This window comes from Cyclopterus lumpus, chromosome 9, assembly GCF_009769545.1.
Source record: "Cyclopterus lumpus isolate fCycLum1 chromosome 9, fCycLum1.pri, whole genome shotgun sequence".
Taxonomy (NCBI): domain Eukaryota; kingdom Metazoa; phylum Chordata; class Actinopteri; order Perciformes; family Cyclopteridae; genus Cyclopterus; species Cyclopterus lumpus.
In genome coordinates this window covers 15,559,079-15,572,231 of record NC_046974.1, presented here as the reverse complement: position 1 = coordinate 15,572,231, position 13,153 = coordinate 15,559,079, and the positions used below count along the sequence as shown (strand labels likewise).

General features: G+C 42.7%; 1 protein-coding gene across 1 annotated transcript in view; it reads left to right on the top strand.

Annotated features, from left to right (window-relative positions):
- The window catches only part of adgrv1 (adhesion G protein-coupled receptor V1), a 99,738-nt gene that overhangs the window by 42,057 nt on the left and 44,528 nt on the right, over window positions 1–13,153 (top strand). Inside the window, 29 exon segments of the mRNA XM_034540852.1 lie at window positions 102–306; window positions 468–614; window positions 773–1,028; window positions 1,558–1,760; window positions 2,487–2,663; window positions 2,885–3,067; window positions 3,204–3,383; window positions 3,987–4,151; window positions 4,281–4,401; window positions 4,559–4,682; window positions 4,815–4,953; window positions 5,113–5,298; window positions 5,414–5,649; window positions 5,807–5,940; window positions 6,094–6,292; window positions 6,503–6,722; window positions 6,850–7,089; window positions 7,262–7,405; window positions 7,631–7,851; window positions 7,928–8,207; window positions 8,296–8,439; window positions 8,970–9,141; window positions 9,517–9,658; window positions 9,759–10,331; window positions 10,427–10,683; window positions 11,030–11,147; window positions 11,236–11,407; window positions 11,540–11,782; window positions 12,531–12,938. Of these exon segments, the coding sequence (XP_034396743.1) occupies window positions 102–306; window positions 468–614; window positions 773–1,028; window positions 1,558–1,760; window positions 2,487–2,663; window positions 2,885–3,067; window positions 3,204–3,383; window positions 3,987–4,151; window positions 4,281–4,401; window positions 4,559–4,682; window positions 4,815–4,953; window positions 5,113–5,298; window positions 5,414–5,649; window positions 5,807–5,940; window positions 6,094–6,292; window positions 6,503–6,722; window positions 6,850–7,089; window positions 7,262–7,405; window positions 7,631–7,851; window positions 7,928–8,207; window positions 8,296–8,439; window positions 8,970–9,141; window positions 9,517–9,658; window positions 9,759–10,331; window positions 10,427–10,683; window positions 11,030–11,147; window positions 11,236–11,407; window positions 11,540–11,782; window positions 12,531–12,938 (5,989 nt within the window).

The following is a 13,153-nucleotide window of genomic DNA, read 5'->3' as shown; positions in this document are numbered from 1 at the left end:
GTACCCACATTGTTTCATAGACAGGCCAGTTCTTACCCAGAAAAGCAAATCCTGAAAGTTAAATAAATCATGTTGCATTTTCTTTCATTTCTCACGTTCAGTTTCGGGGAGTTGCACTTTGCACCAGGTGACAGCGAGCTAGAGATAGCAGTGAATATCATAGACGATGACATCCCTGAGGAGCAGGAGTACTTCCAAGTCAGTCTGAAGAATCCAAAGGGCGGGGCTGAGATTGGATTTGGTGGCCAGGTGACTGTCATTGTCCCAACCAATGACGATGCCCATGGAGTCATTGGCTTTGCTCAGGTAAACAGATAAAGAATAGACTTTAAACAGCCTGTGAATTTGTCAATCATGTTAAGTAGTAGTTTAATTACAGCCATTTTGTTAAATAATTTAAATGGCATATTTAAGCATTACCACAAGCTGTTGAAATATGGAAATATACTGTCATTACCTCTCTGCAGAATTCTCTATCTGTGGAGGTGGAGGAGTTGGAGCAAAACAATCAGATTTCTCTCAGTATGGAGAGGAAAAGAGGGACTTTTGGCAGACTGACCGTTCACTGGGCCGCCAATGGCAGTCTGGCAGACATTTACCCCACTTCAGGAGTGGTGAGTAAAACGTGCCCTGCTGTCGTAATTAAGACATTACTGTATGAATTGACAACTTATTTGAGAATGAACTGCTTAACAAAATAAACAATGGCAAAATTATAGTGTAACGTGACACATTTCTGCAATCAAGTTAACATGTGTATTCATATCTGTAGGTAACATTTTCTGAGGGCCAGTCGGCGGCCATCATCGCACTGACTGTGATAGCAGATGGTGTCCCAGAGCTGAGAGAGCGTGTCACTATCACCCTCGTGGATGTCACCACTGTGGGGCTGCAGGACCTACGACAGGCTGCAGTCATTGACAAGCAGCGGGCAGTAGCTCTACTCACCATTCTACCAAATGGTTCACCCTACGGGGTGATTGGATGGCATCTGGACTCCCAATTTACAGTGACACAAGAACCACAGAGTAAGAGTAGAATTTATTATGCAAGAAATTCATAAATGAGTGTGATTTGTCAGTGACTGTGTGTTTTTTTCTGGATCACAGTGCAGAGGAGACTTAATTACTGTAATGTTTTTTTTACAAATTAACTATTTTTAAGATATCCCTAAATATACCTCTCTGTTACAAAAATGGTTGCTGGAAGTTTTAATTGGTTGCTCATACCAATCTTTTTTTTTTTTTTGCATGAGGTTTCGTAAGTAGTGTTTACCGTAAGCATACTTTGACATTTACTGTACAAGCAATCTGCTGTGATTTCCAGCATGTAAAGTAATGAGGATTTGCCTTAATCGTTGTGTTGCGGGCCAGCCCTAAATGTCAGAAAAGTCCAAGTAGTGGAGAAGCATTTATACTGCCCTTCATGTATTATTCAACTTAACTTAAGGGGATTTTTAAAGACTTAGGTTGTTACTGCCATCTTCCATGGCATGACAGGTCTTAGAAATATAATCGTACTGCTGTGTTTAATATAGTTTTTTCTCCCAACTCACAGGGTTTCCAGTCAATGTGACTCTCTCTATAGTTAGGGAGCAGGGCTCTTCAGGTGAGGTGGAAATCCATTACCAGACCAGGCCGGCCCTGTACCAGCCCCCAACCAACCAGGCCGCTGCAGGACAGGACTACACTTCCAAAGACAACACCATCATCATGATAGATGGTGCTACAGTGGTTCTTGTCACTGTCACAATCCTACCGGTGAGGAGACAGTGCTGAGTAATAGAGAAGTTTATGAAATGTACTTTGAGTGAAGAAGAATGTGTCAGGAATAGGACTAATGTTTTGCTTCCACCAACATAAGAGTTAATTTGTCTTCTAAACATGTAAAGCCAAGAAATCAAGTATAAAAAAACGACTGAGAGCATACAAACTTAAAATGCAGTCAATATATTAGATTTTCTTAAGCAATTCAGACTGGTTATGCAGATACACTCCTGTTTCTTGCCTTCAAGATTATCAGCCCTTTGACTGCTCGAACACTAGCCTGGTGCGACAGCCTACGCACACCTGGCATATACAGGCTAGTCTTGGGACGCAGGCTGGTTACAGTTTGCATGTTTTATCTTGAAGTCAAGGAAGAGGATCTGCATAACCTCTGAATAGGCATGAGTGTGGACCTTTTAAAATTGTGCAAAAACATCAATTACTTTAAATCTCAGGAGATGAATTGCATTTATGTCTGTGTCAGTTTTACTTTTTACTTTATGCCTGCTTTCATGGATACAAGCCTCCAGTGGCAAAGCATATTTGCATTGCGTGGAGTTGAACTTAGATGGATTTTCACCGTAGAATTCATCGCAAAGATGTGCTTGTGGTTGACTCCACATTCAGCATTGAGTATTGCCTTACCAGCTCATATACATTCCAAATGCGTTTCTACGATAAATAGAGAGAGCATATTAGTTTTTTTGTGTGTTTTCTAAGGATGACGTTCCAGAGCGGGCAGAGAGTTTCCTGGTAAATATCACCAGTGTGGAGCTTGTTAGAGGGTCAATGGGAGCGGGGCAGCCCATTGTGAAGAGGCCTGGTATGGAAGTAGCAGAGGTCACTATCCAGGAGAATGATGACCCTCGAGGGATTCTGCAGTTCAATGTGTCTGAGGTGAGCACAACAGCGTCATCTCTGTGACAGTGACTTGCACATGGACATGATAGAGATGCAATCTTAATGATGATGAAATAATTTCCATCTTTCATGCAGTTTGCAAACCTCTGGTTTTGAAACCTAGAGAGTCTCATTAGAAACTACTTCTCAACTGATGCAGTATAGACACATATTCTTCATAATATTCAGTCCAAATTATTCCATAATATTTTGTCCAGGATATCCCTGGAAGCGTGCTGGCATATGAGATTCCACCACCAGACAACGTCCTCCATCTGTCAGTGGTGCGACTCGCTGGTACAACTGGTAGACTGGTCATCTACTGGGAGGCTCAGCCACTCACTGCTGATCTTAACGATTTCAGCCCCTCATTTGGGAACATCACCTTTCAAGATGGGCAGGTAAATGGATGAACTGTCTTATTTAAAATGAACCTGCCTTTGATATCACATCAAGTCATGATGTGAAGCTGTCCACAAGTTATTGCATACAGAGCTTCCAGGTTGTTAGCTTGTATTTCACTATCCTCATTTTTAGAGTAATGCTACAATTGACATCACCATCTTGGATGACGAATGGGTGGAGACTTCGGAGACCTTCAGAGTGAATTTATTGCGTGTGATTGGTGGTGCTCAACTGGGCGAAGCTACTTCTGTCACTATCAGCATTCCACCCAACGACTCACCTCTCGGGCGATTTGGATTTCAGGAACTGGAGGTGATTTTTAATGACTTACTGCATACACTTTGGGACTCCAGCGACATATTTGTGGTCCACCAGGACTTAAACAAACTTACCTCACTTATATGCTAAACATCATCTTACATCTCTCTAATATCACAGTGATTCTCAACTTATCTCAATCATTGTTTATTTGCCAAGTACGTTGCACATACAAGGAATGTCTCGGTGAAAGGTGCATAACATAAACATAGACATAGAATAAAACAATAATAAAAACAAAAAACATGCAATAATCAAGACATAATTTAAAGATAAATATGGTAAACAATAAACAGTACTTTAAAACAAGTATATGTTGAAGGAAATTGTCCTGGGTATGTCAGAGTCAGTGAATGGGGGTCCCGGGCTTTGTTGATAAACCCAACTGCAGCTGGAAAGCAACTGTTCTTGTGGCTTGAGGTCTTGGTCCTGATGGACCGCAGCCTCCTGCCAGAGGGAAGGGACTCGAATAGTTTGTGTCCTGGGTGAGAGCGGTCGGCTACAATCTTACTTGCTCGATCTATAACGACCTATTCATTTTTATTCATTGTACTTTTTCAGTTTCAGAAATAATGATCCTACTCAATCCGCTCTTAGGTTACTGTCAGTGAGCCGGAGTTTGTGGGTGATCCTGCTGCTGTAGCGACACTATCAGTGCTGCGTAGTCCGGGAGGCGAAGGGGCAGTGACTTTGGGGTGGCAGCTGGAAGGCCAGGCTTCAGATGACCTCTCACCTTTCAATGGAACTCTTGCCTTCACTGAGGTATAGTTTAAAATGAGGGGAGTTACTGTCTCAAAACAACATTGGGCAGTTCTGCATCTTTTATAAAAAATGTTTATGCTGTCTAGTACGTTGCTTCATGAAGTCTGCTATACTTTTCATACCTCCCAGGCTGAATCTATAAAGTCGTTTATGATTAGCGCCCTCGCTGATACAGCACTGGAAGGAGATGAGCATTTCACTATCATGCTGTTTCCTGCCGAGAGTGGAGCTGTCATTGACCCTTTAAAAGGTCAGTATTTTTTGATAAAACCTCACACTGCCAGTGCATCAAATTATTAACAAAATGTGAAGTTTTGTCTTATAATGTTGTCTTACATTGATGCAATAATCATATCCATCTTCCTCATCCGTTATCCCTACCATGGTCTCTTCCTCTACTGCTCTAGGCATGGCCACCATAACTATCAGGGCAGACAAAGCTGCCCTGGGGATTATTGGGATAGAAGAGTCCTCCTGGAACATTCTCATTGGAGAACCTCACGGAGATTACAATGGTAGTGCAGTGGTTAGGTGAGATAAACATCAATCTGTATCACTAACCTGGGAAGACAAACAAGATAGTTCTTTAAATTCCACTGTCTCAGTTTATTCATCAGGAATGTAATGTGAAAATCCTTCTGTATATGTGTGTGTTTCCCCCAGCCTTGTGCGAGGGCCCGGTGTGTTTGGAGAGGTCCAGGTGTACTGGAATATCACTCCAGCTGTGGTCTCTGAGTTTGAAGCGATCTCTGGCACTGTGACTATGAAACACGGACAGTCTTTTGCCAACATTATTTTGAAGGTACTGAATAATAAAAATTGTAGACTTCACAGAAAAATCAAGATGTTTTCTGTATCAATGCTCTGCAGAATATGCATATGCAGACCAAAATGTATCATAATAATGGATGTTTATGTGTTTTCCATTAAAATGTCCCTGTCATATCCATCATAATTGCAGGCCCTGGATGATGATCTCCCTGAAGAGCGTCGTGATTACCAGCTTACTCTGACCTCCACCACCGCTGGAATGGAAATCAGTTCTATAGCCAAGCATGCAAAGATTATTATGGCAGCCAGCGACAACCCCTATGGCCTGTTCTCCTTCACCCAACACCAGATCAGGGCCTCCGAGGAGGAGGGAATGGTGCTGATACATATATATATATATTGATAGATGTGGTGGAATAAGATCATTAACAATTTAGGTTGTGTATACAAACCTAACGCAAGGCCGTATGATTTTCTCTTTTTCGCCGCAGTTGAATGTGACAGTTATCCGCTCCTTAGGCAGTCTGGGCAGTGTGTGGGTGACCTATCAGACCTCAGGCAACACAGCGGTCAGTGGAGTGGACTTTGCTCCAGCTTCAGGACGACTACTCTTTACTCCAGGCCAGACCTCACAACAAGTCACACTGCACATCCAGGATGACAGTCTTGCAGAGGATACTGAGATGTTCTTCCTCAACATCACTGAAGTGGAGCTAGTCAATGTCAGGTATAGTTACTTGATACATTGGAGTAGATTAGCAGCTGTGTTGGTTGATATGTTTATAGTAGCTGCAACAGCTCAGTCATTCATAAAATAGCCATTGCAAAAGCCTTCATTTAGTGTTGTTGTGACTCTTCATTCTATGTCTCCCTCTGGTGGTCAGTGCGGTTGGGTCGGGTCTCCAGCTGGACCAGCCTCCAGCTATAGGCAACTTCTCTTCTCTTGCTGTGGTCATATTAAAGAATGACAATGCTGAGGGTATCCTGGAGTTCAGGCAGGATTATGTCAACATTACAGGTGAGAGACGAAACAAAGATAATTTGAAATCTATCATGTGAAATGTTCAGGCCAGGACTGTCATACGAAATTTGACACCATTTGATACAGAGAAGATATTAATAGATTCACTCGTGTAAAATACATATTTTCTTCTGGCTCTCTTTCTTACAGTTGAGGAGGATGTGGGCATTGTGTTGATCCCGGTAGTAAGGAGAGTGGGCTCATATGGACTGGTCTCAGCTCAGTTCACTTCTAGAGGCCTGAGTGCAACCCCTGACCTCGACTACATCCTGAATAATGGCTCAGCAAATTTTGTCAATGGCCAGAATACCAGTTACATCAATGTCACTATTATAGATGACCTGGACAGGTGAGAGAAGAAATAATTACATTACATGTCTAGCTCAATTCCTAAAATGTTTTTATTTATATAGGGTGATAAGAAAATAGCAGATACATCATCGGGAACTTAGTAGGTCACACGTTTCAATAGCTTAGACTTTAAAAAACATAAAATCATAACCATAATGAGTGAAGACATTATTGAATTCCAATTTAACACTGAAATTGTCTGCCCCAGTGAGTTTGCAGAGGTATTTGAGGTCCTGCTGGTTGGAGCTACAGAGGGAGCAGTTTTGGGCTCTCAACAAGTTGCCAGGGTAACCATCGCCAAGAGTGACTCTCCAAGTGGGGTGGTCCGTTTTCTGAACGAGAGCCTCATCACCCTGGTCAATCCCAACTCCACTCTCAAACTGAGTATTGTTCTGGAGAGAGCAGGAGGCCTCGTGGGCAATGCAACGGTATGAGGAACAATATCTTCTGCTTTCGTCATTTCAGTTATCTCAGCAAGTGTTTCTTGCAGTTAACTTACATAAGTTATTTCTCTGTGGACATGGACTAATTCAAACTGGTTTTAACCTTCGACAGGTCGCTTGGATCATTCTTGGCCCAAATAGCAGAGAGGTCCTTCCTCCTTTGAATAAAGACATTAGAGAGCCTGTCAACGGGTCCTTCTTCTTCAGGGATGGAGAAGAAGGTACCCGGGTCATTGAGCTGCGGATTCTCCCCCACGGGGAGGTGGAGGTGGAGGAGACATTTGTTGTAGAGCTCAGCATTCTGTCTGGAGAGTTGGACGTTGACCCTCAAGCTGGTTCCATAACACTGAAGGTACTTCGTTGTATATTGTCCATGCGGTTGAGTTCATCATCAAGAATCAGTTAAGATTGTTGAAAAGTTATTATCTGAATTCCAAGGCATTTATTGCTGTTGGAAATCTAATGGAATGTAAGCCTCCGCACCTTCGTCACCCCTGTTCTCTTCTAATGTCTTTGTCCCCCAGATAGAGAAGTTTGGTGACCCAAATGGTATCGTCCAGTTTACTGAGGATGCTCTTCGAGAGCGTGTCTATAATGAATCCACAGACGGGCCCTTCAACATTTCCTTGTATATTACACGCAGGGAGGGTGTCATGGGTAACATCACGGTAAGATTTCATTAATATACATTTTATTAATTTGTCAAATTGATCCCTCTAAATCATCACGTATGACCCAGTAGCAATGTGTCACCCTAACCACAGTCAGGGGGCGTGTGCTGCTGGTGTCTTTGAGTACCCATCCAGACATATCCTTCTCATTCTGCCAAAACTAACTGAATTAAATGATTTGTTGCACTGTTAAACACAACCCTACTTTTTATCACACCTCAGGTGCGTTGGCAGATACAGAGTGACTCAGATATAGAAGGTGACTTCCTAGACTTAGGTGGCTCAGTGATGATCCTGGAAGGCCAAAGGGATGCAGAAATTGTCCTCAGCTTGATGCCTGATACAGTGCCAGAGCTGGAGGAGCTCTACATTGTCCAGCTTACGGCTGTGGAGGGTGGTGCCACTCTGGATGCCAACCTAAACCTGCTCAGGACGTGTATCAGGTTTGTCATATTGATTTCCAGGTAAAAAGTCTAAAATGGAAATAACTTGAAATTAATCTTTCTCTCTCACCCTCAGGGTACCTGCTAACGATGAGCCCCACGGTGTCTTTACCCTGAACCCTGACCAACAGTCCATTGTGATAGTGGGGTCAGAGTCTCAGGTCACCAGAGCTCTGGTTTTGAATGTGACACGGCTTGCCGGGCTGTTTGGCAACAGTAGTGTGGGCTATAGGATCAGTGGAGGGATGGACGAAGTGATGGACATCAAGGAAATACTGGAAGGAAAAGCTGAAGGAAGGCTGTTCTTGAGAGAGGGACAGACCTTCAGTACTATCACGGTGCCCATCAGCAGTCAGGTAATAATGAGCATGCTTGTACAACTTTTTGAAATACCTTTAGTGTAGGTTTTTTTTAACACTTGTTTTCCTGCTTTTCTCTCTGTAGGTGTTTTTGTCAGTGGGTGAGAGCTTCACAGCAGAGCTGACTGATGTTAGACTAGTCGGTCCTATCCTCGGCTCCCTGCCGCGCCTACTTCATGAGGCCAGCATTGCTATGGTGACTGTGTCTGAAGAAGCTGCCAGCTCAGAGGTGAGTTGTGGTTGTGTGTTTTTTAAAATGTTTTATATAAGATTTATCTGTGAAGTAAAAACTCTTTTTTGAATTGCTGCTGGAGATCTCTTTAAGGATCAATAAACATCCAGTTATTTATATATTTCTCTGCCACCAGGAGACGGACTGGGACCTATTGCACCATTATACTCTCAAGTTTCTTGCCAGTTCATTGTCATTTAATACAACAGATAAACTGTGAACAAATATGGTTCCTCTGCCTCCTTTTAGTGCTTCAAATGACATTTTGCAACACTCACTTTCTCATTTACAGCTAAACACTAAAGTGCCTAATTTGACAGTCTGATCTGAGTTTACAAGATTCTTTGTTGAATCTTAGGCAGAATAACCCCATCACATATTATCTGTTTCATGTACTATTTAGGATATGGTGTTTGAAAAATATGACAAAAAGTTATTTGCGTAAAGAGACCGACTTGGACTTTAATGGTAAAGGAGGCAACAAGATAACAGCATAATTAATGTATTCTCTCACATGTGTTGAGCAGGTTGGCTTTGCCTCGCTAGCTCTGCATGTTTCGAGTGTTGAAACAGGGGCCTGTGAAGCAAAGGTGACACGAAGAGGGTTGTTTGGAGACGTCAGGGTTCAGTGGAAAGCTGGGTATCCTTCAGGCCAGGCTCCGCCGGGGCTCAGTCTAGGAGCTATCGCCCCAAATTCAGGTAAAACACCCATAGAGGGCATGATCTTTGAACAACTGAGTAATAGCAGTGTAGACTCACACATTATATCAAACCACGTGCATTATTTATTTAAGATGATTCTATGTAAAGTAATATCAAACATACATAATTCGTAGCTATTTTGAATTTTTGACTTTCCTTTTAATAATCATGCATACCCATCATGCATATACCTGGACGGCAGTTAACCAAACTAAGCTTTCATCACTGATAGGATGAACTATCCTAAAAGTAAATACTTCTCTTTTCCTGCAGTACAAACACTTGCAATTTGGTGTTCAGGCTGATATCAAACGCTAACATGGACTAACAACAACCTGCATTCTTAATGTGGGCTACTTTCCTCATAATTAGGCTCACTGACCCTGGTCCACGGAGAGAAGACTAAATCCATATCTCTGACAGCTGTTGCTGATGCATCTAAGCTGGCTTCCTATGCTATACACCTCACTGCTGCTACCTCCAGTACTTCTGCAGCTAGTACTGTCAAGCTCAGGTAATGGTTTCTGAAGTTCTGGTAGAGTAAATACACTTTAAAACCTGCTGCATGTGTCTGTCAAATGAAAACTCACCGTGATGTCTGTCTCCCTGTACAGGTCAGGGTTTACTGTGACAGAAGTGGAGCCATTGGGAATCTACCAGTTTGCCCCCGATTCCCGCCAGTTGGTCATTGCAGAGGACATCCATACAATCACACTTTATGTTCAGAGACTCTACGGTTCTCGTACCAACAGCACCCGCCTGTCCTATACAACAGTAGCAGGCAGCGCAGCAGCAGGAGAGGACTTTATTGCCGTGCCAGATGGCCGTTTGGTCTTTGACTCACCTCTCCAAACCAACACTTCTTTCCGTCTTTCAATACTTGACGACTCCCTTTCAGAGGCTGATGAGAACTTTCACGTCAACCTTACAGATGTTCAAGCCCTTACTCCAGACTTGGCTTGGCCAGATACCTCTCCTCGCCTCAACCTTCATCACAGTGTGTCCACTGTGACCATCCAAGCCAGTGATGTGACCGGAGGAGTGCTGAGTATTGGACCTGGACTGGTCCAAATACCTGAAGACAAGGATGAGGAGACCCAGCAAGAGCATCGTGTAGTTCTAAGGGTGCGCAGGTCCGACAGTGTGGCTGGGGCTGTGAGGGTTCGAGTTCAAGCTTATGGAGGTGTGTGTTTCTTTTGTAGCACTGACTTAATGTAATTTACTGTGATATTAACGGTTTTGCTTTAAGTTGTGTTGCTGTGCACTGTTATCTAGATGGAAGTACAACACCTCTTCCCTTCACGCTGGACCCTGTTGGGACCCTTGCAAAGGAGGAACAGGACTTCCGCTTGGAGTCGACCATCGTGTCCCTTCAGGCTGGTCAGAATGAGACGGAGATTATCCTCTTCATCCTGGATGACACCGAGCCAGAGGGACAGGAAGTATTCTTCGTTTACCTCAGTGATCCAGAGGGAGGAGCACAGATAACAGACAGTCCATACCAGGGCTTTGGAGCTTTTGCCAAGATCACTATCCTTGGTAAAATATTGTTTTGAAGATCTTTATTTGAGTCAGCCGTAATTTAAAGATAAAGATTGTATTCTAGACTATTATTTTGTTCATAGCTCTAAATTAATCAAATGGATGTTTTTTATCTCAATGGGTCTCAATTAGGTCACTGCTAAGTTAGTCTCCAGCTTCTATTTTGTTCCTAACTTCTCACATATTCACTGCAGTGGGCAGATCATTTGATTATTTAATATGTATGATTGATTAAAATATAGATGATTATACTATGTAATTGTGAGATTATGGAGAAATTCATTTGTACTGTTTCTCTTCCTTTCTCTTTTGTTCTCTTTATCCTTCCCTCTATCCACACCAGGGAGTGACTTCCACAACGGCATTGTAGGGTTTGGTCTTAATTCTCTGTTGGGCCAAGTTCTGGATGAGGATTCAGTGAACAGAACTGTCCTCCTTTACCTCCAGAGACAGGAAAACAGGTAATAAAACAACACACTTCTTTAATCCTTTTTGGCCAAAGAGTTCTGTTTGCTATTTAGTTAGTACACTCTTTCTCCCGCTGTTCAGAGCCTTTGAGGATGTGCAGGTCTTCTGGAGAGTTACCTTCAGCAAGGCAGCACTAACTCTTGTCAACAATGGAGTCAACCTCACCAGACAGCTTCTGCAGACCTCAGGAACTGCACTGTGTAGGAGAGGAGAGATACTCTGTGCTCTCACTGTCGAGGTCCAGGATGATGAGGTGAGAGAGACGCAGAGCCCCCTGATAAAAACAATGTTATTTTGTAGATTTTTGAAATCCTCAATCCTTCACTATAAGGATAGATTATACATTTGCACAAAATAAAACAGTCACCCTCCTGTGTTGCCGTAGGAACCAGAGCAGCAGGCGTGGTTCTTGGTAGAGATTTATCAGGTGGGTGCTGGAGCTACCATTAATGAGACAACCCGTTTTGCCAACGTCACGTTGGCAGAGAGCGACGATCCACAAGGCATTATGTACTTTACCGCTGGTCACAGACTGCCCATTGCCACCCTGACGACCATGAGGCTGAGCCTCCAAGTCCACAGACGAGCAAGCACAGCTTCAGTCATATCTGTACAATATCGCACTCTGGTAAGTAACAAACATGTGTATAAGATTATTTTTCCTCACTCATTGTGACATCTGAATGATGTTTATCTGTCTAGTGATGAAAAAATGGTTTATTTACCTAAATTGTAACTTTCATAACACTTTAGGCCAGTTAGAAAACCTTGATGTTAGAAAGACACACACCAAGAGTCTTCCCTTTCACCTGCTGTAACAGTAATGTGGATATATTTATAATGGTCATGGTTATTTGATGTTAATGATTAAAATGTAATCATTAAAATGATTAAAAGATCAGAGTGGTCAGGTGGAATATAAATTCCACCTGACCACTCTGATCTTACTACCCTCCTTTTCTCTGAGGCATCATGATTAGAAATATCTTGGTACGTGCAGTTCGGAGGAATAAAGTATTCACTGGCACTTTTTATGTTGGAGATCAAAGTAACCCACTGAGACACATGGCCATGTCATCTGCTTTCATCTCTCAGAAGCACAGCAGACAAAAGGTTTGCTGCATAGTAAAATCCCATTTGGTTGATATTGTGCTCTCACAACATGGTCAACTTCACTCTTCTACATGTGCTGTTGCAACTGCAGAATTATGCCTTTAATCATTCAGAGTAGTCTGATATACAGTTGTTTCTTTTGACTTCATTGTTTTTACATTTTACGGGTACATTATATGTGTTGATCATGTCTGTTTATTTTGCTAAAAAATGCTGGTTGACATAAATCCATCCGATGCGAAACATGTCTGTTTTTCTTCTAGGAGCTCCCCAGAGAGGAGGTAGTGGGTCCCTCTACAATCTGGCCTGCCAAAGCAGGGATGGATTTTCCAAAACAGGAGGGTAGGCTAACCTTTAATGTGGGCCAGCGTAACACATCATTGGACATTTACCTCACACCTGACCTCGCCTCAACATTACCCACACCGAAGCGCTTCCAGGTGGAGCTCTACAATGCTACAGGGGGAACCAGAGTGTACCCTCTGTTTGGGGTGGCTAATGTGACTCTGGTGTCAAATGCAGCAAGTGTAGCGGTTTGGCTCATACTGGAACAATTACATCAGCCTCTCGACTCAACTATATTGAACCAGGTGCTGCAAAGACTGATCAATAAGGTTTCTACACATCTATCTTGTGAGCAGATGGCCGCCGTGCTGGAAGCTCTGGGGAAGGTAAGACTGAAGAAAAAAGCATTTCCTGAACCTTATTGTCAGGCAATTTCAGTCATTGTCATTGAAGGTGGAGCATCAAGTAAAACAGTTTAATAATATGTAATACCGAACTAGAAACTGCCATCAATATTGGATTATTTGTTTTGTCAAATGTGTTTTCTAATATTACTTATGATTTTCTTCTGAAATCCATCATGTCATCACATTGTCTCAGT